The sequence below is a fragment of the Prionailurus viverrinus genome, chromosome B3 (genome assembly GCF_022837055.1).
Source record: "Prionailurus viverrinus isolate Anna chromosome B3, UM_Priviv_1.0, whole genome shotgun sequence".
Classification (NCBI taxonomy): domain Eukaryota; kingdom Metazoa; phylum Chordata; class Mammalia; order Carnivora; family Felidae; genus Prionailurus; species Prionailurus viverrinus.
The window spans coordinates 129,923,438-129,948,995 of record NC_062566.1 but is presented as its reverse complement, the minus strand read 5'-3'; the positions used below and the strand labels follow the sequence as shown (position 1 = coordinate 129,948,995).

Below are 25,558 nucleotides of genomic sequence, written 5' to 3'. Positions count from 1 at the left end.
CTTTAATTTGTTTTTATTTCTTAAAGGTTTTTGGGTTTTTTTTTTAATCTATTTAAGCAATCTCTACATGCAGTGTGGGGCTTGGACTCACGACCCCAAGGTCAAGAGTCACACACTCTTCCAACTGAGCCATCCAGTTGGAAGCCAGCCTACCGTGTCTTCTTTAATAAGCTATACTGGATACAGCTATTTTATTTATGACTTTATTCAGTGGGCAGATATTTACCAAAGCACCTACTATATGAGTGCAGCAGGTTTGGGGAATAGAGTCATAAATAAGGTGGACACATAGTCCCCGCCTTTAGGGAATTATGGACTCATGAGGAAGAAGACAGTGGACTAATAATGCCGAGATGCTAAGTGCCAGAAAGGAAAAGCAAATATGCTAGGAGAAAATAGAAAAAGTCCTAACTTCAGTGTGGTGGCACGTTTGGGGGGGTGAGGGTGGTATCTCTAAGCAAGCAGTAGGGGCACGTGGGCCTGGTCGGTACCGAGGTTGGTGGAGGGGGTAGAGGACAAACGCCATCCGAAAAATGTAGACAAAGGCTCTGACACAGGAAGAGGCGTGGTGCAATCGAAAAATGTTTCATAAGACACTGTAAAATTGAAATAATATAAACAAGCATAAGCCAGAGAAGAACAGTACACTGTCGTCCAGCTCCCCGACCCTCTCCATCAGACCTCTCTCCGTGTCCGAATCCCGTATCAGCATAGAGATAGACAACGTTATGTACATGGTGTCACCAAGTCCCAGGACATTGTCACAGGAGACTAATTTACGTGTTTGTATCTTGCAGAATTTATTGTTCACTGACGAAAACGACAATTTGGAAATTAAAGTAATCGATTTTGGGTTTGCGCGCTTAAAGCCGCCTGATAACCAGCCTCTCAAGACACCCTGCTTCACCCTGCACTATGCCGCCCCGGAGCTCTTGAACCATAATGGCTACGACGAGTCCTGTGACCTCTGGAGCCTGGGCGTCATTTTGGTGAGTTCATTTCATTAGAGCCATTAAACCTAGTCAGTTCCTGGATGGCCTCTTACCTATCTCTTCCTACTGTTTTTCTTAAAGTTGCGGGGGATATTGACAAATTGGTTTCTTTTCGGCACAACCAAGTAAAGGTCTGACCAAAGGCTATCTCCCTTTTTTAAAATTTACATCGGAGACAATGTAGGAATTTTTATTTTGGTTTATTTTGAAATATTTAAGGTATTGCGTTTTATATGCATAAGAATTTATATAGTATTTTTTTTAAAGACGCAATAGTATATTTTCAAAAGATGCATATCAGATATAATATGAAAATAGCAAAGTGACTTATTAATAGAAAAACGTTAAAAAATATATTCCCCATGGGGGAGGGGAAGGAAAAAAAAAAAAAGAGGTTAGAGTGGGAGAGAGCCAAAGCATAAGAGACTCTTAAAAACTGAGAATAAACTGAGGGTTGATGGGGGGTGGGAGGGAGGGGAAGGTGGGTGATGGGTATTGAGGAGGGCACCTTTTGGGATGAGCACTGGGTGTTGTATGGAAACCAATTTGACAATAAATTTCATATATTGAAAAAAAAATAAAAATAAAAAAATAAAAATAAAATAAAAAATAAATGAAATAAGTAAAAAATAAAAAATATATTCCGTGAGGGGGCACCTGGATGGCTCATTTGGTTAAGCATCCTAGTTTCGGCTCAGGTCATGATCTCACGGTTTGTGAGTTTGAGCCCCATATCTGGCTCTGCCCTGGTGGCACAGAGCCTGCTTAGGGTTCTCTCTCTCCCTCTCTGCCCTTCCCCTACTCTCTCACATGCACACCTGCATGCCCCCTCTCTCAAAATAAATAAATAAATACATATATATATATATATACGTATATGTGTATATATACACACACACACACATACATATATATAAGCTTATATATATATATATACGTACACATATACACACATATATATATTCTATGAGATTTTCAGACTAAAAATGTAATGAAAGACAATGATTTAGGGTAAGTTAACAAATTAATGGATAAAGCGGGAAATATTTATGGTAACTTATAGTAATCGTGGTAAACATGCTTTTCACAAAATGACCTGGGCTGCTGTGATCAGAAACAGAACATTAAGCTAGAAAAATAATCTTGGCATGTTTCTTCTCAAAATAGCTTTACTTTTTCTGCATGTAACTTGTAATGCATAATCTTAGGGAGAAATTTTCGGACAATACAGAAAGAGTAGAGGAACAAGCAGACTCACTCTTGACATTGTGTGGAGGTGACGTGCGTGAGCTCCCCCTCTTCTAGCCCACTGCCTGCCGCCACCATATTACGTGTGCTTTCTGGCTTTCTGCTTCTTCTGTTTACGTGTACAGCTGTTTGGGTTTTTTAGCAAATGAGCTTATATTATACGTGTAGTTTGAGCCTCCAAACCTCATTTAACCTTCTTTATAATGAGCAGTTAGCATTTTCCAGTTTTTCACTAATTACAAACTACACAAATGACTATTTTTTAATAGATGTGGCTGCATTTGTCTCATTTCCCTGGAATAAACTCCTACGAGAAGGGCACGCACATCTTTATTTTGACATCTATGCCTCAAATTCCTTCTAGAAGGTTTACCAGATCATGTTCCATCAACTGTATGTGAATACATCGGATACTATCAATTTCAACCTGAAATTATTTTCTACTGTTGTAATTTGCATACATTTCTTTGATGAATATTCAGTTTTGAGCATCTTTTCATGTATTTGGACACTTGTATTTTCTTTTTTATGAATTGCTGTTTATGAGCTTTGCCCATTTTAAAGCTCTGTGAAGGACTTTAATCCTTTGTCTGCCATTGATAATGGAGATGTTTTTATTCTGATTTTGTCATTTGAAAACTTTGTTTATAGTATCATGGGATTTTCACTTGTGTTTCAGGGTTTAAATGGAGAATTTTTTTATTTCTCTGTAGTAAGACATCAGTCTTTTCCTTTATGACGTGTTTTTTAAAAAATTTTTTAATGTTTATTTATTTTTGAGAGAGACAGAGACAGAGCATGAGCAGGGGAGGGGCAGGGAGAGAGGGAGACACAGAATCTGAAGCAGGCTCCAGGCTCTGAGCTGTCAGCACAGAGCCCAATGCTGGGCTCGAACTCACAGACCTCAAGATCATGACCTGGCCCAAAGTAGGACGCTTAACTGACTGAGCCACCCAGGCGCCCCTGTGACATGTGGTTTTGATGTCAGATTGTCACACACCCCTACCCCAACCCAAGATTATAAAAATATTCTCCCAAATTTCCCTCCAGAATTATATTTTATTTTTATACTTAAATCTGCACTCCATCTGGGATTTATTTTGGTGTCGATTCTCCCACAGTGGCTAACCAGTTGTCCCTGCAGGATGGTTCCTCTTTTATTTTTAAGCTTTATATGGTTTTTATTTCAGCAATTTAAACTCATCATTTATAATTTTCAAATGAAAATATTTATGAATAAGGTTTTTTCAATAAAAATAAACAACGAACTGCTATAGATTTGAGAGTTTAAGGGCTTAAACTGATTACATTTTCATTAACATTCTCCGAAAAAATTAGTCTAAATAAAGGGGAGCTTTCCAACTTTAGTAATAATATAAAAGTACCCCTTGTAAAAGAGCCTTTACTTTAAATACAGGTCAGTTTTGATCATCATGCTTTTTAAAGTTTTACAAAAAAGTCTTAGAGATGTGGACAAGTGTTTTAGAGCTTCCGAATGCCACATCTATGGAAATAGCTGTGTGTCACAGCACGGATGGAAGCCATGCTTCTCTCTAGATCTGCTTGTCAAGTTTCTAAGACAAGCAAGGGGCAAAGAACAGCTTACATGATGCCACAGAAGTACGGTCACAATATCCAAACTATGGGCCGTTCTACAGGACAAACAACCCAGTTTCTCCCAGAAAAAAGAAAAGAGCCTGAGACCCTACAGATTAAAAGACACTTAGAAAACAGTCTTTGCACTTACTTCAATTCTGATTCAAGCAAATTCTAATTGTAATGCTATTTATTAGGTTCAAACTCTAAGTCATCCAGATATAATTATAATAGATACATACGACGTATATAACACAGATGGAGAAATTTGGATATTGATTGGGTACTGAATGATATAAAGGAATTACTGCTAATTTTTTTTAGATGTGATAATAGTGGTGTTGTGGTTTTTAAAAGATCTTTGCCGTTTAGAGATACACAATGAAATACGTATGCAGAATGTTAGTATACACCTTAAACTGTGAAAAAAAAAAAACAACAACCCAGAGTGCTTTGTGAACTTTTCTACATGAATGAATGCATATCTTCAGAGGATCTAGATACAAAGCCTCAGTTATTCCACAACAAGCACAAAGTTTATTTGGAGTCTCCTGATTTGCCTTAGAAATCTGTGGCCCTTGGGGTGCCTGGCTGGCTCAGTCAGAAGAGCATGTGACTCTTAATCTCGGGATTGTGGGTTTGAGCCCCACTGGGTGTAGAGATTACGTAAAAATAACATCTTTAAAAAAATAACAAAATAAAATCTTTAAAAAAAAGAAAGGAAATCTATGGCCTTTTTGTATGTTGTATCTAATAAACATGAATGTAGCTATTATAGTTTGAAAATAATTTATATTACCCCCATTGAGTAAAACAAATACTCCAGGAAGCTGCATCATGTAGTATCATATGGCATGATTACAACCCCCGTCTACCTCATAGATATGCAATCCCTGTCAGAAACCTACAGGACTTTGGGGTGCCTGGGTGGCTCTGTCAGTTAAGCATCTGACGTCGACTCAGGTCATGATCTCGTGGTTTGTGGGCTCGAGCCCCACGTCGGGCTCTGTGCTGACAGCTCAGAGCCTGGAGCCTGGATTCTGTGTCTCCCTCTCTCTCTGCCCCTCCCCTGTTCACACACACACACACACACACACACACACACAATCTCTCTCAAAAATAAATATTAAAAAAAATTTTTAAACAAACGTACGGGACTTTAATTAAAATAGAGCTTACACGGTGTCTTAGCTTGGTGCTGCCATAACAAAATACCACTGATTAGGTGGTTTAAGCAACAGAAATATATTTTCTCACAGAGTGGATGCTGGGAATTCCAATACCAAGATGCCAGCAGTGCTGGGGTCTGGTGAGGATTTTGTCCTTGAGTCGTAAACAGCCACCTGCTCTCTGTATCCTCACATGGCCTCTCCTCAGTGTGTATGCTTAGAGAGAGAGCATGAGCAAGCTCTCTGGTGTTTCTTTTTATAAGGACACTGCTCCTATTGGATCAGGACCCCGCCCATATGACCTCATTTAACTTTAATTACCTCCATAAAGGCCCTGTCTCTAAATACAGGCGCGTTGGGGGTTGGGTCTTCAACGTATTAATTCTGGAGGCAGACAAACATTCAGTCCATAACACACAGTATTTACATGGGCTAGGATCGTATGCTACCCCACGGGTACATTTAACATACCTGTGGGGTGACAGCTAATTCCATTTAAAACATAATCCTCCACTCACAGAATCAGATATGGGGGATCCAGCACCAATGGATCAGCCAGTGGTTCAACACAATCCTCAGGGACAGAGCCCCAACCCCACGGGGTACTGTCCTGAGCAGCTGCCTTCACTGAGTTTTTCACGCTCTAGCAGGCCACCTATCGAGCAGTCTCAATTTCCTTTCTTCCTCCATAGAGGAAGGAAGTCCTAGAGAACCCCTCCTCAATGAGGCCATTGGCTTGAGCTGAGGAAGAAGTGCTGGTGCAACAGAGATCGGTGGCACGCACCTGTGAACGTAACTTGCTCATGCCTTCTGGACTTCCTAGGATTGATTCTACGTGTGCTGTGTCCATAGTACATTGGATCGCTGCTCGGGCTTTGTGAATCAGTGCTGATCATAGTATAAGATGCACTGCTTTTGGTATCCCTTCTATAGGCATTCATACTCTACTAGGAACCAGTAGCGTCCAGGAGATGCTTTTCAGAGAGTAGTTCTCTGCCGTGGAAGGCATGACCCCACACAGAATCCTTCAGGTCTGCTCTACAACTCCTCTGTTGCAGTTGCCAGAGACCCCACACAGCATTCTTCCCTTTCGCAGATACCTCTAACACAATCGAGTCAACCAAATCCTATGGCCTAGGTAGCAGGACGGCTTGTGTTTCAGCTAGGACCTGCCGCAGAGCCCTCTTGCCTCTGGGCCCCACTTGGAACTGGTAGCCTTCCAGGTCACTTGATAAATGGATTGGAGCAGGATTCTCAAGTGCAATGTACGCTGTCGCCAAAATCCAAGGAAGCCCACTGAGTCCTGCACCTTTTTCTTAGTGGGACAAGCAATTTATCTTTCACGGGAAATGTCTCTATGCCCCTAACCATTGGAGCTCTAAAGTCTTTACCAATGTGATAGTCCCCTGAACGTTTATGGAGTTCATCTCCGTCCCTCTGACATTCGTGTGCTTATAAGGCATTTGGGATACCTGCTAGTTCCTGCTCACCAGGTCTCACTTAATGAAGACATCAGTATAGAGAGCCAGCATGGGATTCTTGAGAATGTCGAGATGATCAAGGTCCTAACAGACTATATTATAACAGAGCAGGAGAGGTCACACAGCTCTTGGGCAAGACAGTGAAAGCTATCCTTGGTATGTGAAGACCTACTGCTTTGATCCTTCCTATTGATAGAGATCAAGAACAATCTGTTGACCAACCAGATCAATAGGCGCTTATCGATGCCAGCACCATATTGACTTGTACCACATTCAGCATGGCAGCTGATCCCTGCAGTTCCTTTGGTGTGTACACTGTTCCCTGTTCTCAGTTCTTCCCGCTCAGGAATGTAATTGTGTCTTCACTTCTGCTTTAGACTCTGCTCTCTGGGGAACCCATGCTGAAGTGTTGGAGCCTCCAGTGATCTAGAAAGCAGACCTTTAGGAAGGGGCTGTAAAGTCGCCTGACTCACTGTTCTGATTCCCCACCTTCCATTGAGAAAATGGGGTCCCTGCTGCCTTCCAGCCAGAGAAAGAGGAGGAAGAACGGAGTGAAGCCTGGTATATTAGTGAGCAGGCTCCCGCTGTTACCACGTGCAATGGGTTGTGTGATCCTGTTACATTTGTTATGTAGATGAAGAAAAAGTCTAAGAGAGGTTAACTAACATACCCAAGCTAGTAAACTAAAAAGCTAGAAAACAGAAGCTAGTAAGTAAAAAAGCAGTTGTTGGAAACCAGGTCTGTCTGACGCTAAAGCTCATTTTCCCCTCCTACCGCCTATCTTCTCTCGGGAGTAACTATGACAGATGGCGGAGGCCCTCGTTACACATCCTGGAAAGTTACACCGAAGGGTGGGTGGGCCTCTGCCAGCTCAGGAAAGAAAATGGCCTTCTGAGGGGACCGAGTAGCTTGTGCGCGGTCCAGGAGGCCTAGGAACTGTTGGTGCAGAATAGGGGGTGGGAATACGGCTACTGCAGAGGCTGAGCCCAGGAGGGAAGACGAGGCCGGAGCTTGAAAGGTGCCCGGTGAATGTCGGGAAGCCAGTGTAGGAGTCTGAAGAGGGAAACTTCGGGAAAAGATGTCGGCTGTGTGAATGTTGCCGGTGTGCAGGAAGGATGAAGGAAAGAAGATTTAGGGAGGTTTCTGGTTTTCTTAGATTGTTCTGGCATTGTTCTTCAGGTGTCCTAGCATTTCCCTCCTTAGAACAAGGATCTTCCGGGGCACCTGGGTGGCTCAGTAAGTTAAGCATCTGACTTTGGCTCAGGTCATGATCTCACAGCATGAGTTTGAGCCCCTCGTTGAGTTCTGTGCTGACAGCTCAGAGCCTGGAGCCTGCTTCAGATTCTGTGTTTCCCCTCTGTCTCTGCCCCTCCCCCGTTGACACTCTGTCTCTCTCTCTCTCTCTCTCTCTCTCTCTCTCTGTCTCTCTCTCTCTCTCAAAAATAAATAAAAACATTAAAGTTGAAGAAAGAAAGAAAAGAAAGAGAAAGAAAGAAAGAAAGAAAGAAAGAAAGAAAGAAAGAAAGAGAAAGGAAAGAAAGAAAGAAATAAAGAAAAGAAAGAAAGAAAGAGAAAGAAAGAAAGAAAGAAAGAAAGAAAGAAAGAAAGAAAAAATGTCCTAGGGAAAGGATGTGTGGAATTGAATAGAAAAAAATAGCTATTGGGGTACCTGGGTGATTCAGTGGGTGAAGGGTCATGAAGTCATGATCTCACAGTCATGAGATCGAGCCCTGCTTTGGGCTCAGCACTGAGCATGGAGCCTGCTTGGGATCTCTCTCTGCCTCTCTTTCTGCCCTCCTCCGCTTATGCTCTCTCTCTCTCTCTCTTTCTCTCTTTCTCTCAAAATAAATGCATAAACTAAAAACAATTGCATTAAAAAATAGCTGTTGAGGCATTCTGCTCCCTCTCAATTCTCTGTTAACACGAATACTATTTTTTCAGAAGCAGCCGGATTATCCCTGTTTTGTTTTTCTTGCTCTTTAAATCTTGGTATCATAATAAGCCGGCTCACTTTATTTACAAGGCTTTGAAATGTGTTTGTTGCTTCAGTGATAGAAGTCTACATAATCTTCTAAACCCAGTAAGGCTAGTTATTGTATTTGGTAAACTCTGCTGATGAAGTTACTAGTGAGATTACTGGAGTGGCTTTGACAATGACTTTGGCAGACATTCTGTTCTGTTCCCTTTTTTTCTTGATAGTATACAATGTTGTCAGGGCAAGTCCCATTCCAATCTCACGACAAAAGTTTGACATGTACCAGTGCAGTGGAGATCATGAAGAAAATTAAAAAGGGAGACTTCTCCTTTGAAGGAGAAGCCTGGAAGAATGTATCCCAAGAAGCTAAAGATTTGATCCAAGGTAAGAATCTGATGCAATTTTACATTTTGTATGATGTGTAGTGATTAAAGTGGAATCATACTCATTGTGCATATATTTATTTGTTAATTACTCATGGAGCTTACATGTGTTCTAAAAGGTTTCCAGGTTAGTCTACTGAACCTTTTTTTTTTTTTTAATTTTTTAAAATATTTATTTTTGAGAGAGAGACAGAGCGTGAGCCAGGGAGGGGCAGCGAAAGAGGGAGACACCAGAATCCGAAGCAGGCTCCAGGTTCTGAGCTGTCACTACAGAGCCGGACTCAGGGCCAGAACTCACGAACCACGAGATCATGACCTGGGCGTAAGTCCAGCACTTAACTGACTGAGCCAGCCAGGCGCCCCGGCCTTATTTTTTTTCTCATCAGAACTCTGTCCCTTAGTAGTCTTACCCACATGCACAGGGTCCGCAGTGTCTCAATCGAACACCTCCAAAATGAACTGACACTATTTTACTATCCTTTCCCCCCAAATATGCCTCTTCCCATCCCCCTCTTGCACTGCCAAGCAGCCAAATTACCAAGACAGAAACCTGGACATCACCGTAGATCCCGCACCTTCCTTACCTTCCGCAGCCACTCAGTGCTGCAGGTTCGGTGTCTCTCCTCACCACCTCCTGCGGTTCACGCGGCCGCCCTCGGGTCTTGCCATCCTTCCTCTCCTGAGATCCCACACCATCCTTTCAGCCTGTCTCACTTCCTCTGACTTTACCTGTCCGTTATCGACCAGCAGAGCGACCTTCCTCATATCCAGACGTGCTCATGCCTCTCTTCTGTTAAAAGTCCTTCAGAGAGTCCCTGTTAGCTTCAGGTCAGACTCCTATATGGGAGCATTTGAGATTCAAAGTCCTTGGTGACCTGGGCCTGCCTGCCCATGCTTCCTGTTACCCTTACTCTGCCTTTGAATTCTTCAAATGTGCCGGCCCTCAGATTCCTGTGTGACTTTACTCTGGCGCTTTGTAATTCCTGGGGCATCCCTCTTCGTTGAGCCCACCTGTACCCATCCCCCCAGGACTCATCTTCTGGAAGCCTTCCGGGGTGCCCCCACTCTCTGGTCAGAGCCCTTCCCTTGGGCGGCTAACACACTGTGCCTGGGGATTTTGCTGTTGCGCTCGTCGCCTGATGCTGTCCTAGTTGGTTTTGTCTGTACATCAACTCAGAGCTCCTCTTTGTGTCTCCATCTCCATGTCTCCCCCGCCTTACGGCACTTACTGACTTGTACAAGATGTTTGCACACAAGGGGTGCCTGGGTGGCTCAGCCAGTGAAGCGTCCGTCCGACTCTTGATTTGGGCTCAGGTCATGATCTCACAGTTCACGCCATGGAGCCCCACGTCAGGCTCTGAGCTGACAGTGCAGAACCTGCTTGGGATTCTCTCTCTTCCTCTCTTTTTGCCCCTCCCCCCTTCATGAGCACACACGTGCACGCTCCCTCTCTCTCAAAATAAATAAATAAACATTAAAAAAAGGATTGTTTGTACACAAATGAAGTACATCTAGGTGCTCTTTGTTCCCTTGGAGCTTCCCATTTGCCAGTGGGCGTCTTTATGTTGGGTGCTAATTTTCTCCTGATCAAGAAGCCAGTTAGCCTACAGCAGACATAGGCTATTGTAGGCCTTATCATCAATTAGCACCCAGCATTTACTAGGAGATTTAAATGTATATGAAAATGTAATTACCTTAGTAGGAGTTTGAAGCCTTATAGAAACCATTGTGTCATGTGAACCTCATTGAGATTTATGTCTGAAGCAACAAATCATAAAATAAAAATATCTCAATTATTCCCATAGGACTTCTCACAGTCGATCCAAATAAAAGGCTTAAAATGTCAGGCTTGAGACACAATGAATGGCTTCAAGATGGCAGTCAGCTGTCCTCAAATCCTCTGATGACTCCAGACATTCTAGGATCTTCAGGGGCTGCTGTGCAAACCTGTGTGAAAGCCACCTTCCACGTAAGGCCCTGGGCTCTGCACACATAGGGCGGGTTTGAATCATGACCTCAGAGACACATCCTTAGTGGTGCATTGAAAATAATGCGGTTGTTTTTTTTTTAAGTTTAGGTATGTTTTTATAAATCCCTTCGTGATATAAACACATGGATTAACACAAAGTGTGTGGGGCATCAGAGTCACTGCTGACCCACAAGCACTCATATGACATTTAGAATGAGCTCGTGAGATGGGGCAGTCGTGTGACATTTGAGTAGTGGAAAGTTTTTGGGAGATCATGAAAACAATAGGCTTCATATTGCAATTTTTCTCTCTCAAATAAGCTGAACCATTTTCTTTGAAAGCCATAAATAAATATTAGGAGCGAAGGCACATGTGAAAGTCTATTCACTTAACAACCATTGGCACATCACATATCCTCGAGGCTGCGGGGGACGTGTCGTCAGAGTACACGCATTTGTACCAAGCAGCTGCTAATGCTTTAAGATAATCGCATAAGGAATAGGTGAGTTCCGGAGAAGTACAATTACCTCTGAAGGGATCATCTTGAGAGAGGAAAAAGGACAGTTTCTTCTTCAGCGGCAGACGTGGATCAAAAATTAATGAACGAGGATACCATTGAGGTGCGCAGGGAGTGACTGCGAAGGTTGTAGCAGATGGTCGCCCATCTTCCTGGTGGTATTTGAGGCAAAGCGATCATTAGTAGCCCCAGTGACACCCAAGCTGGAGACCAAGAAAAGTAGGGACAGGCTGCTGGGAGGAGTAACCAGGCCGAGGCATGTGGCACCGAGCCTTTCTGTGTAGATGAAGTGTCCAAGATCCACCCAGATTACCCCGACTTGGAAGTGGAGAGCAGGGGCCCGTAATGGATCAGGTCTGCTCTGTATTGGGGTTTTGTGGTCAGAATTCTTTTTATTTTCTTTTCTTTTATTCTATTCTATTTTATTTTATTTTATTTTATTCTTATAAGTTTATTTATGTATTTTGAGAGAGAGAGAGACAGACATGGGAGGGGGAGAGAGAGAGAGAGAGAGAGAGAGAGAGAGAGAGAGAGAGAATCCCAAGCAGACTCATCACTGTCAGTACAGAGCCCCATGCGGGGCTCGGACCCACCAACCATAAGATCATGACCTAAGCCGATGCTTAACAACCTGAGCCACCCAGGCACCCCTGTGGTTGGATTTAAATCTCAGACGCAGGACCCAGTAAAAGTAATGGGGGTTGGAGGGGGGGGTGGTTAGTGTTTTTTACTGAGAGGTAGCGCTGACCTCGTCAAAAGATTGAGGAAGAATCAGGACTCCTGAGCAGCCTGGCTGGTTTGATTTACGCGGAGCCCTGGGGACTCTTCCCCTGAGCTTGTGCGTCCTGCCAGGAGGTTGGCAAGTAGCGGTTTTAAGGACTTTGTTCCCCAAACAACTTGGAGCCGTGGTTGCCAACCAAAAGTTGTCTTCTTCTAGAAGTCAGATGTGCCGGAAAGCGTCAGCCCCTTTGCCTTCACAGAGGCTCCCTCTCTTTCTCCCCTAGGCCTTTAACAAATACAAGAGAGAGGGGTTTTGCCTGCAGAATGTCGATAAGGCCCCTCTGGCCAAGAGAAGGAAAATGAAGAAAACCAGCACCAGCACAGAGACGCGCAGCAGCTCGAGCGAAAGCTCCCACTCGTCCTCCTCCCAGTCCCACGGGAAGACCACCCCGACGAAGACACTGCAGCCCGGCCACCCCGCTGACGGCAGCAACCCGGACACCCTCTCCCACTTCTCGGACTGAGCGCGGGCGGGCGGAGGGCAGGACTGTCGCCACCGACGACCCATCGCACCCGCGTGCCCTCAGCCTGTGCCTGAGGTGACGTCGTGCGCTTTTAAAAACGTGCCCCGTTGGTCTTCGCGGAACCTGCCTCTTAGGGAGTTGCTTTCAGGCAAACCCAACTGGTTGCCCGTGTCCAAAAAGCACTGCACGGAGAATGTTACTGTGAACAGAGCACACGTTTTACTGTTGAGTGACCTGGCGTGACGCCAACAGGACTGTTCCTGAAAGAGCAGGGGTGTCTGTAAACCTACTTAGGGGCGGGTCAGGTTCGAGCTGCTTACAAAACGAGTCTCGGGTGTTCCAGACGTCCGCCCGCAGGAGTCACACGTACGGTGATGATGATGATGCCTTTTGCTTTGCCTCGGGGACCGTGTGGCCTTTTAAGAGATGGGCCCCCGCGGAGCAGTGCAGAGATTGTGTAGTGAATTTGATGCGTGGCGTTGGCTCATTTCCTGAGAGAGGGTTTTAACTTATTGTCTTTGTTTTATGGTTGCCTACGATGGTAACCTGTTGTTATGAGTCCTTTTCTAAAAAGTAAAAGAAAAAAAAAAAAAAGATACAGGAACGTAAGGTCCCATACTCTGTATTGGGGACCCGTCTGACATGCATGCTAAGCTACGTACGGTTTTAATTTCGCACTGCTCTTTCCTGGCAGGTTGTTTTAATGGTTATTGCCGAATATTGAGGTACACGTCTCTGTTTTAAGTAATACTGCACTTTGTAAAAGACTATGGATAAAGCAAACTATTTTATAAAGTGCACCGTTTAAAGCACATGTGCTGCATTTTTGCCCGTTTTTCCATCATCCGCTTTAAATTTGTCCTCACGTCCCCCTTCTACCTTGTCTGCGACAAGCGGAATGGGCATAATCACGATCCACTTAGGCACCGATGCGAAGAAAATCTAAAGGAAAATTCTATGAAACACTGTGCTTCACATCTGTGTACTGCGTTGTGCTGCAGCGAGGCATGCCCTCCCGGAGTCGGATATTATGTACATACTATTTGAGAATCATGACTCTGACTCGTCTTGAAATTTTTCTGTTAAATTTTAAATGCAGAGAGCCTATTTTATAAACTTCCGCAGAGCCCTTTTGTTGCTCCAAAGTTCTGAATTCCTACAGAAAGCAAGTACTATGTGATGGAGACCTTTCACCAAAAGATTGCTTCCTTTTCAAATACAATGAATTCGTTCCCTATGCAAAAAGAAAAAAAAAAAAAAGATAGGATTTGTACGTTGTATTTTCTTTTAAAGCCATCACAGGAAATGTCAGGACTGAGAAAAGTGATCTTGGCTGTGTTTACAAGAATCATGCTTAAAAAGATAATGCCCAACATGTTTATTTTATAATTCTTGTTAGTGATAATCTCTTGAGCATTGTTTTGGAATTTGGGCATGATATTTATTTATTCCTTTCTTGAGATAATAGCAGCATTAATTTCAAACAGTTACGAATACTAAAAATATTGCACTCTATGTAATAGTAGTATATTTATTACTAAATCAATGTACATATTAATAGCACAGGCAAAAAATGGCAAATATTAAAATATTTTCAAAATACCGTATCACTCTGTTCACATTTTTGTCCGTGAAGGTTATTGGAAATGACTTTTTATACTTTTTAGCGGCCCAAATGGCTATATAATTCTCACGAGTCAATGAAACTTTTGTGCTCCTAGCTTTCAGTCATTCCTGGTAATGATGGGAAATCTTACATGAATTATTACCACCATATAGCTAATTCACAAAATGTGATTTCCTCAGGCACAGAATTATAATAACCAAGAAAATGTCCGTTTGTATCTATAGTTATGTTAAATAGATTTGGAAATGTCTGAGTTAGCTCTTCAGCTCATTTTTTTTTTTTAACTGTGCATCCTAGTAGAAAATACTACTTGCAGAGTATAAACTAAACGGACTTTGTTGCTAATGGAAAACGATCCAGAAAAATGGTCAGTGTAATGATTGAAGATGTCATTGACTCCTGGATGTTGAAATTGAGGGGCTTCATTTTCATTTATTTTCATTGCCTCTTCTTCAGAAGGACTTGGCAGAAAATGAAATGGGTAAAAAGGCAGAGTAAGAAGAGGAAGGAAGGAGAGCTAATCCATCGCAATGAGGGTCTCTGAATAATCTAGAATGGGCTTTTGAAAAGACCTAAAAGCACTCGGGGTGGTGCCCCATGCCAAATACCTTCATCCCCACCCTGCTTATGAATTCCAGAAAGACAGCCTCTGATGCTAAGTTTGCAGTGGTTACACTGTGTGCAAACTGTCACCGCCCAGTGACTTGTATTCTAAAATTCACAACACTTTCACTTAGTCACATCAGAAGTAAACTAAGAAATATCTTATATGAAAATACTTCATATGAACTCTGCCTTAGTATTAGGAGTAGAGTAGAAGTAGATCCAAAAAAGCCCCCAATATATAAATACATTAATTTCTCTTTATAATATTAATTTTGGAGATAAGGCGAAATCACCCCTTCCTTTTTCCCTTATTGATTTTATTGCATGTCATTTCATACCATCATAGACCCCGATTCAAATATTTTATAGCTATATATGGCTAATGGAGAGTCAAGAATAAGAAAAGGAAAGTAGTAGAGGAAATAAATTTTAAAAGACCCATTTCTTCTAACTACTATGCCAGATCCTGTGGCTGACTGAGTTAAATTAGCTATTTTGAAATTCATTAATTCTTCCAAACCTCTATAAAATAATAAGTCAATGAGCCACTGGAACAAAAAATCAAGCCTCCTGAGTTCACTGCAAACATGCTGGTTTGTGTTCGAGTTGCAGATTCATTTACCTGTGAAAAGCTGCTTTTTCATTTTTTTATATTGCTACTGATTTCTTTAAAAAAAAACTATGTAAAGGGCTACATTTAAAACGTAAGTTTGGGGCACCTGGATGGCTCAGCCAGTTAAGCGTCCAACTTCGGCTCAGGTCATGATACCAGGTTTTATGGGTTCGAGCCCCACATAGGGCTCTGTGCTGACAGCTCAGAGCCTGGAGCCGGCTTCAGATTCTGTGTCTCCCTCTCTCTGCCCCTCCCCCATTCATGCTATGTCTCTCTCTGTCTCAAAAATAAATAAACGTTAAAAAAAAAAGTTTTTTTTAAATAAAAAAAGACAAGGAAATGTAAGTTAAATATGAACCCAATGCTAGAGCTTTGTTTTCCTGCTTGTAGGTAGATGGGGAAATCGTCGTTTCTCTTGTTTTCTTTGTTTAAAATCCAGGAAGGTTGACGAACATGACATTCTTAACGGCGGTTTTATTTTTGACTTTCTATGGGGCTGGTCACGCAAAATGTGCACTGTGGTGTTGAAATATATGTGACAATTACCCTCATGAAAGACCTTCTGGTTGTGTAGACCTTAGATCATTCATAACAGTTTACTTTAGGCGCTGTAGTGCTAGCCTATTTGCTGAAGTTATAAACACCAGTAAAAGGAGAGATTAAGTGTACAATAATTCTCATTCTCCTGATGAGTAAGAAGGGAAATACAGAGGGTGCCACATTACATGTAAAGGTAACGCTTTAGTACTGAAGTTTTGAAAAATATCCCTAAGAACTTTACCGCATGAATTTTTAAAAAGAAGAAGAGGAAAGCACATTCGAACATACTTAGAAAAAATTTTGAAAGACTGGCATTTTAACGGATAGCAGGTGTACTTCTGTCTCAAGGGCTATGTATGCATCCTTGGGTGTGGAATTGAAAACTCGGCGAAAATAAGCTACAGTAATCCACGTAATTATGTAAATTCTTCCACAGCCTTCATAAAGATAAGAATTCGTCTTCCTAGAAAGTAAGTGGGATATAAAAAGATGAGAAACATTGTTGTTCTTCTGTGTGAACGATTAAGGGGGACAGTGGTGTCACACAACTCAGACGAATGCCATTCCGCCCATCGCCATCTGTGGTGTCTTCACGGACTGCAGCGACTGTAGTTTCTCTTGCTTTCCAAAGGTACAACCGCACACGTGAGCGTTTCCCTACACTGATACTTTACTCCCCCCTTCTTAACACACCCATGTGTTGACTAATGTTTATGGATTGTAATTAACATCAGAGAAATCCTTGACGGGGGCAGAGAAGGGAACATTTGGGGATGAAAGGGCTGTAGGAAAAGGGAAATACTGGCCCTGTGGGAAAATGAGCAGCTTTACATCTCGGAGGTAGAAACAATTGCTATGAACATGGACAGAGGGTGACTTTACAAAAAGGCCATTTCAGTAGCCGTGTGTATAAATCTCTTTTAATCATTGTATCTACTGGGTCGGTAGGTGAACTTACTTAGCATGTCTATCAGGCTTTGTAAGATGGTTATTTTTTGCTAGGAGGCCCATGTGATTGCTTGCTTTCTCCCCTCCTTCCCTGTTCCCTCTCCAACTGTTCTACTGCTTTCTGCCATGGAGACCATTGACGTTCCGTGGCCAAAGAGACCAGTCCAAATGGAGCACTAAGGGTACATGTAGGTAGTGATCATATTCTTTAAAAATTTTAGGGGCACCTGGGTGATTCACTCGGTTAAGTGTCCGACTTTAGCTCAGGTCGTGATCTCACAGTTCGTGAGTTCGAGCCCTGCCTTGGGCTCTGTGTTGATGACTCCAAGCCTGGAGCCTGGTTGGGATTCTGTGACTCTCTCTCTCTCTCTCTCTCTCTCTCTCTCTGTCTGCTCCTCCCCTGCTCACACTGTCTGTCTGTCTGTCTGTCTGTCTCTCTCTCTCTCTCTCTCTGTCTCTCAAAAATAAATAAACAAATTTTTTTCTAATTTTAATGCAGCATAGCATATAAAGTGCACAGATCTTAAGTGGACAGCTCAGTGAACGTTAACTTATGTATGTACCCTCATAAGCATCACCTCAATCAAGATAAGGCTCCCACTCCATACTCAAACTTAACTACTGTTCTTCTGGCTTCTGTCTCCCATAGACTTGTTTGCCTGCCCTTGTGTCTGGTTGGGTTTGATGATCATCATATCTGTGAAATTCAACTACGTTGGTGCATGCAGCCATAACAATAGTGGCTCTTTTTCATTGCTGTGTATTATTCCATCAGATGAGTATATCCCCATTTATTTATCCATTCTAATGTTGACAGACATTTGGTTCATAATTTTTAGCTTTTCTGTCTAAAGCTGTCACAAACATTCCCGTGCGTAACTTTTGGTGGATATGTACATTCATTCCCTTGGGTTTATACATAAGGATGAAACTTACTGAATCATAGGATGGATGCATATTTAGCTTAAAGATGTTGCCAAATAGTTTCCAACAGCTGTCGCACCGATTTACACTCCCACCAGCAATGTGTGAGTGGCGAAGTTGTATCTCCTTGTGGTTGTAGCCATTCTGGCGAAATTGTATTTCCTTGTGGTTTTAGGCATTCTGGCAAGTGTGGATTCTGTTGTAGTTTTAATTTGCATTTCCCTGAGAAGCAGCGACAAGTAGAGCACCCTTTTATATCTTTATTAGCCGTTTGGACATTCTCACTTGTTGAGCACCTACTCAAGTCACTTAACAAGTTATAGTTATTCGCTTGTCTGTCTTTTTCCTACTGGTTGGCAGGGGCTCTTTACATTTTATTGGTATGAAGTTTTTGTCTGATGTGTTGTTATAAATCTCTTCTCTTTGGTTTGCTTTTTCACTTTCCAATCGATGTCCTTTGATGACCAGAAAGTTCTAATTTTTGTGAAGTACAGTATACCCATTTTTTATGGTTAGTGATTTTTGTGTCCTGTTTCATAAATCTTTACCCCAAGATTCTTATTCTTCTAAAAGCTTTATTTTATCATTCACATTAGATCTGTGATCCATCTAGCACTGGTATTTGTGCATGGTGTGAGATACTACAAAGTTTACTTATTCCATGAGTGTTCACTTGACCTAGCACAGTGTCTTGAAAATCTCAGTGCATTGCAGTTGTAATTTTTACAGTCTTCCCATCTGGTAATGTAAGATCTCTAACTTTGATGCTCTTCCGGATAGTCTCGGCTATTTTTAACCCTTTGCATTTCCGTATACATTTGTTTTTATTTTTTTTATGTTTATTTATTTTTGACAGAGAGAGAGAGAGACAGAGTATGAGCGGTGGAGGGGCAGAGAGAGAGAGGGAGACACAGAATCTGAAACAGGCTCCAGGCTCTGAGCCATCAGCACAGAGCCCGATGCAGGGCTCGAACTCACAGACCGTGAGATCATGACCTGAGCTAAAGTCGGACGCTCAACCGAGTCACCCAGGCACCCCTTCCATACACATTTTAGAAACAGGTTGTTGTTTTCCTTGGGGAGGTTACCTATTAGGGTTTAATTGGTATGGCATTAAGTTATAGAGATCAATTTCAGGAGAATTTATATTTTCTCAATTTTGAGTTTTGTAATCCACAGACATGGTATATCTCTTTATTTAATTAGATCATCTTTACTTTGTCTCAACAAGGTTTTAAGATTTACATGTGGAGGTTAGATTTATCTTTAGATTTTTGATGTTTATATGTTATTATCTAATTATTGTTCATTAGTATGTAGAAACATAATTATTTTCTATACTGCCTTTGCATCTCTCAACCTTAACTAACTTCACTTTAATTACACTAATTCTATAGATTCTTTTGTATTTCTTCATGTATACACTCATATCTCCTAAAAATAATGATAGTTTCACTTCTCTGTTTCCAATTTTTCTTTTTTTCCCTTACTGAGCTGACTAGACTTCTGGCAAAATCTTGAATAGAATGGTGACAGTGGACCTCTTTGGCTAGTTCCTAAACTCAAAATAAGAACTCAGTGTTTTACCATTCAATATGATGTTTGCTGTAAATTTTTTAATAGATACCACTTGCCAAATTAAGGGGTTTTTTTCTCCTAGTTTTTTGAGAGTTTTAATTAAACACTTGTTCTCCCTCTTCTGAGATGACCATGTGGTTTTTCTCTTTCGTTCTCACCTAGTGATTAATTACAGTAATTGATTTTCAAATGTTGCATTCCTGGAATAAACACACAAGCTACTCTGTTGTGGCCCAGAGCAGAAATCTGATGGTAATCATTTTCAGTCACCAAAGTCATTTTCCCCACAGTGGCTTCTTGCAATGATAACTTGGTTGTCATGGGTTCACATAGGAGGAAACCCAGTTATTCATTTGTTCCTTCACACACGTCTTTTTGAGCTCCTGCTCAGGCCAGGTACTATTCTCGACACGGGTAATACAGCAGGAAATAAGATTTCGGCCACTTTGGGAGTTAGAGCCTCTCATTTCCTAGAAGGACTGCTCCCAAAGGGTTTCTGTGTTGTACTATTTCAAGACTTTTTCTTGTGTGTGGGTGAATGAGAGACAGACTGAGCTCAAGGCCCTTAGGATGACAACGCCTTCCGAGTTTATAAAAATATTTTTAGGCTTTTAAAAAATTCTGCAGAGATTAACCCACTTCACAGTGGGTTAATCTTTTGAAAAGCTAAGGCATTATGCCTACCTCCCTATCCGCGAGTTTCTACATCATAGGGACAAGACAAACACTTGAGAGACTTACTTTGGAGCAGAAGTAAGTGACAATTCTAGTTAAAACTCCAGGAGCTCGTTCAGGGAGGACAAACATAGCTCTGAAAGCGAATCCTTCCGTGAGTGTCCATATGTGATCCAGTCAGCCCACTTGTGGTTTCTCATTTTAACTTCGGATTTTACCAAACATTGCACATGCTACAAAGCACTTATTAAGTGCTAAAAAAAATACTGAAAATAGTAAAAGATATGGCTTGCTTTTCCCAGTCTTCCAGAATAGCTTAAATGTCACTGGTACCAAGAGATAAAACATAACCTGAGCATATGTTACTGTTAAGATATTGTGATCAAATCAAGAATTTTAGTCCTGTTTTTTGTTATTCTTTCCCACTTTAGAAACTTCACATGTTCTGGGGAATGGTAATTTGTAGTTCCGATTGTAATCCATTTTCACGCGATCAAAAGGCAGTCCAGGAACTAGAACATCATGCATAGTAGCTCTGTAGAAGCTGGACTACACCCATGAGGACAGACCGAGAATCTTGAACACCTGTGATGTGGTGCCCTGGGAATTACAACCCTTTTGGAATGGTTTACGAACTGCCAGTTAAAATAGACAAAGCCAGGGGCGCCGGTTGGCTCAGTCAGTCGAGCATCTGACGTCGGCCCAGGTCATGATCTCGCTGCTCGTGGGTTCAAGCCCCGCATCAGGCTCTGTGCTGACGCTCGGAGCCTGGAGCCTGCTTCATAATCCGTGGCTCCCTCTCCCTCTCTCTCTCTGCCTCTCCTCTGCTCACACCCTGTCTCTCTCTCTCTCAAAAATTAACATTTAAAATTTTTCTTAAATAATAAAAAAATAAAGTAGACGAAGCCAAACACAAAAAGCCACTTATTGTGTTGGCTCCTGTATATGAAATGTCCGTAACAGGCCTATCCATCAAGATAGAAAGTAGATTAGAGATTTCCAGAGGATGATGGGAGACAGAAATGGGGAGCGACTGCTAATGCATGTAGGTGATGAGGTTTGGGGGTGATTAAAACATTCAGAATTCAACAGGGTAATGGTTGTGCAAACCGCTGACCTGTACGCTTAGATGGGAAATTTTGTGTTATGTGAACGTTACCCTAATTTTTAAAAAATCACACACATGCACGCACACACTCACGATCAGCCAGAGAAGTTGGAGTCATGTTGATGTAGTCAGTGCTAACACCTTGCTCTTCTGACAAAGCCATCTCCACTGTCGTTGAAGTGGCAACAAGCCTGTTTGAAGCATAATTAATACTATGGCTGGAGAGTCTTCGCTAAAAAGAGAAATTAAGTTTTGAGGGACAGAGTGAATTTGTTGCCTGCAGAGAACCCCCAAACTGCAGCCTACCAGGGGACACCTCCCAGTTTTGGGTAACGTTTGGGTAGATACCAAAATGCTGTGTGTTTTGACAATGGTCTCGTTCAGCTTATCATCACTTTGATCTCCGCTCTAAAGGTTTATCTCTTGCTTTTGGCTTCATTGTCCTAATGGGGCCACCAGGCTCTTGTGTTGCATACATTTTTCTTTGGTGAATATTTTTCTCCACTCTCTCTTGCCTTACCAATGTTACCTTTCTCTCTCAGAAGCTGGTTCATGTGTGCGGTTGGCTGAAATATTACTTTATTCATTCATGAAATCATTTGGAATTGTCTTACTCTCAAACATAGTGCCATCGAGATATCTGCAAGTCACGTCACTCCTGGCTTTGCCATCCAAGTAGTCAGAGGTCAATTGTCTCCCTTCACTCCACGGTATATGGTGAAAATATCTGTATCCTCGACAATTGTTTTAAAGCCTAATCATTTCAGTTACTCTCTGTTTTTTAAAATTTTTTTAACATTTATTCATTTTGGAGAGAGAGAGAGAGACAGAGCGCCAGCAGGGGAAGGGCAGAGAGAGAGAAAGATGCAGAATCTGAAGCAGGTTCCAGGCTCTGAGCTGTCAGCACAGAGCCCAGTGCGGGCCTCGAACCCACAAACTGTGAGATCATGACTTGAGCCGAAGTCAGATGCTTAACTGACTGAGCCACCCGGCCACCCCTGGATAATTTATTTATACTCATTAAAGGTAAAAGTTTTATCAATATGAGAGAACTTACAAATTTTTTTATTCACTAACTGAGACATCACATGAAACTTCTTTTGTTTCTGGCAATGATGAACCGTACTGAAGAAAGATAATTAGACTGAAATTTTCAAAATGCTTTTATGGCAAATGTAAAATAAAGTTGTTTCAAACTGCAGATTATTTCACCTAAAATCTTTATGTGGGGAGTATAATAGCACACTAATATCAGTACTTTTTATATATTTTGAATGGTAAATGTTTTGAAGATATTTTTAAATAAAAACTAGCTATTGAAAATTCTTTCTTAAAATATTTAGAATAAAGCCTATCTAAAATATATAAGCTAGTAGAAGTATTTTTTTGTATCATTAGTGTAATGGTATATACGTTTTACAAGAAGGGACTGGAAAGATAAATATTTGTTTATAGTATTATTTTACTGAGTGATGCTGATGCAGCTTTTATTTTTATTTTAAGATTTTATTATTATTTTTAAGTAACTCCACATCCAATGAGGGGCTCAAACCCACAACCCCGGAATCAAGAGGCACATGGTCCACTGACCAAGCCAGCCAAGCACCCCAATTTTTCCTTAATTTAAATTCTAGTTAGTTAACATACAGGGCAGTATTGGTTTCAGGAGTAGAATTCTATGGTTCATCACTTACATACAACATCCAGTGCTCATCCCAACAAGCGCCCTCCTTAATGCCCATCACCCATCCAGCCCATCCCCCCCCACCTCCCTCTATCAACCCTCATTTTGTTCTCAATCATTAAGAGTCTCTTGTGGTTTGTTTCCCTCTCTTCTCTTTCCCCCCCTCCCATACGTTCATCTGTTTTGTTTCTTAAATTTCAAATGTGAGTGAAATCATATGGTATTTGTCTTTCTCTGACTGACTTACTTCACTTAGCATAATACATTCTAGCTCCATCCACATCACTGCATATGGCAAGATTTCATTCTTTTTGATGGCTGTGATATTCCATCGTATGGGTATACCACATCTTCTTTATCCATTTATCAGTCGATCAGGTACCCCCAGTCTAATATATCTTTTTTAGATATGGGAGTAAAGTCCACTATAAAAGTATTCCAATTTTTAAGTTTCAGTGCCCTTGCTTTTGAGCCTGGTGTTGGCTTTCTTTCTTTCTTTTTTTTTAAGTTTATTTATTTTGAGAGAGAGAGAGAGAGAGGGAGGGAGAGCACATGAGGGGTAGGGGCAAAGAGAGAGGGAGAGAGAGAATCCCAAGCAGGCTCCATGCTGTCAGCACAGAGCCCAATGTGGGACTCAAATTCACAAACTGTGAGATTACGACCTGAGGGGAAGCAAAGAGTTGGATGCTTAACCAACTGAGCCACCCAGGTGCCCCAGAGTGTTGGCTTTCTAAAGTCAGAATAATCAAATTCTACTCACCTAAAAATTCAGAAAACTTGTTCTAATGGTGTATCTAATGATACATTCAGGGAAAAAGTTGAGTGTTCAGAAATTCTAATTAGAGTTTAAAATGACTTAGTTGTGTCCTAGGTATATTATGAAAGTGAAAATGATAAGTATTTGTGACTATTATACTTAATGTATAGTCTTTATTATGTAGAATTTTTCTTTTAATTAGTTTCTATACTAGTTTCATGTTAAGTTTTTCAAATGTTAGCACATTACGGTGGTTATAGTAAAGGGTTTTGTTTTAAATATAGTAGCATATCCAGGAACTATTAAAGTCTAAGTTACAATGTCAAATTTTTTTTTCAACGTTTATTTATTTTTGGGACAGAGAGAGACAGAGCATGAACGGGGGAGGGGCAGAGAGAGAGGGAGACACAGAATCGGAAACAGGCTCCAGGCTCTGAGCCATCAGCCCAGAGCCCGACACGGGGCTCGAACTCACGGACCGCGAGATCGTGACCTGGCTGAAGTCGGACGCTTAACCGACTGCGCCACCCAGGCGCCCCTACAATGTCAAATTTTTATAATTGGATCATAATTTTTCAAATTATCTATCTGCCTTGCTGTGATCCCCACCTGTACTGGAATACTCTCTGGTATGAGTTACTCCCTTATGTTGGGAGATAGGGAAGTTAAGCAAAGCATCACAGGGAATTTTTTTTTTTCATAGTAAATTCATCTTATATAGAGAATGACAAGCATATCTAGCACTTTTTGCTAGCACTAGGCTTCTTTTCATTGTGATTGCTTTGCAAAGTTAATGTTCCTCACTGAAAAGAGCCTGACTGGTTTTTTGTTGTTTTTTTTTTAATGTTTGTTTATTTTTGAGAGAGAGACAGAGTGCGAACAGGGGAGGGTCAGAGAGAGAGGGAGACACAGAATCCGAAGCAGGCTCCAGGCTCTGAGCTGTCAGCACAGAGCCCGACTCAGGGCTCGAACCCATGAACCATGAGATCATGACCTTAGCTGAAGTCGGATGCTCCAATGACTGAGCCACCCAGGTGCCCATGACTGGTTATTTTTGTTTAAAGATGAATATTTTTAATACAGAGAAAATAAAAGTTGCATATGTGCCTCTCACACGGCAAACTCTAAGGTACAGTATCCCACCTCGGCATCAGATACCAGCCGTGCTAACAGCGTGCACATGTGCATTAAATATGGCTCTCAAGTGGGTGGGCGGGTTTCCTGTGATTGAACTGATACATAAATATTTGCCCCTTTAAAGGTATTCAGACATTGGAAATTAATTATTTGCCCATGAACCACAGACTTGAAGAACAGTTTTAGGTGAAATTTCCATTCTTAACTTTTTTGCCGATGAATCTTGGGCATAATGCTCTGTGTCTATATTCTAGGACTGTTACTGAATAAGTAGTATTTATTTCCTTGTATCAACCAACGTGTTACTAAGTTATGTCTCTTGTGTTCGGAAAAGCCCCAAGACCACGGGAGACACTGTGTGGTGAAGTTAGAGGCAAAGTGACTGGTGCAGCGAGCCCCTGGCGAGAACCCAAGTGCCGGGAGGCAGGGCAGTGAGCACAGCCCGCCATCCAGGTCAGGTGTGGTCCATGCCCCCCCCCACCGCCCCCCAGCTATGTTTCTGCATGTTGCACTGTGTGTGGCGCTTCCCATCAGTAGTGCTTTATGAAAGGAACTGGGCAGGAAGTTGGTCCCATATTTCCAGACTGGCCACAGACTTGATCAATCTGAGCAAGTCACTTAGCCTCTCTCTGCCTCCATTTCTTCAGCCATAAAATGGGAATAACTCCACCCGTCCTTCCCTGCCTCACCAGCACACTGAAGGATCAGTTAAAGAAGAGGAAAACTTTTATATATTTTTTTTAATATGAAATTTATTGTCAAATTGGTTTCCATATAACACCCAGTG

The 25,558-nt window shown here is 41.8% G+C and overlaps 1 protein-coding gene across 10 annotated transcripts in view; it reads left to right on the top strand.

The window, feature by feature from the left end:
- The window catches only part of RPS6KA5 (ribosomal protein S6 kinase A5), a 194,090-nt gene that overhangs the window by 163,573 nt on the left and 4,959 nt on the right, over positions 1-25,558 (top strand). For 7 of the 10 annotated variants that reach the window (XM_047864081.1, XM_047864083.1, XM_047864082.1 and 4 more), the window contains 4 exons: positions 798-989; positions 8,686-8,845; positions 10,650-10,813; positions 12,335-12,667. In XM_047864081.1, the coding sequence (XP_047720037.1) occupies positions 798-989; positions 8,686-8,845; positions 10,650-10,813; positions 12,335-12,574 (756 nt within the window). In that variant the 3' untranslated portion in view covers positions 12,575-12,667. Of the gene's footprint in view, positions 1-797; positions 990-2,509; positions 2,921-8,685; positions 8,846-10,649; positions 10,814-12,334; positions 12,668-25,558 lie in introns of those variants that run through there. The other 3 variants (XM_047864086.1, XM_047864085.1, XM_047864087.1) reach the window with 3 other exon arrangements.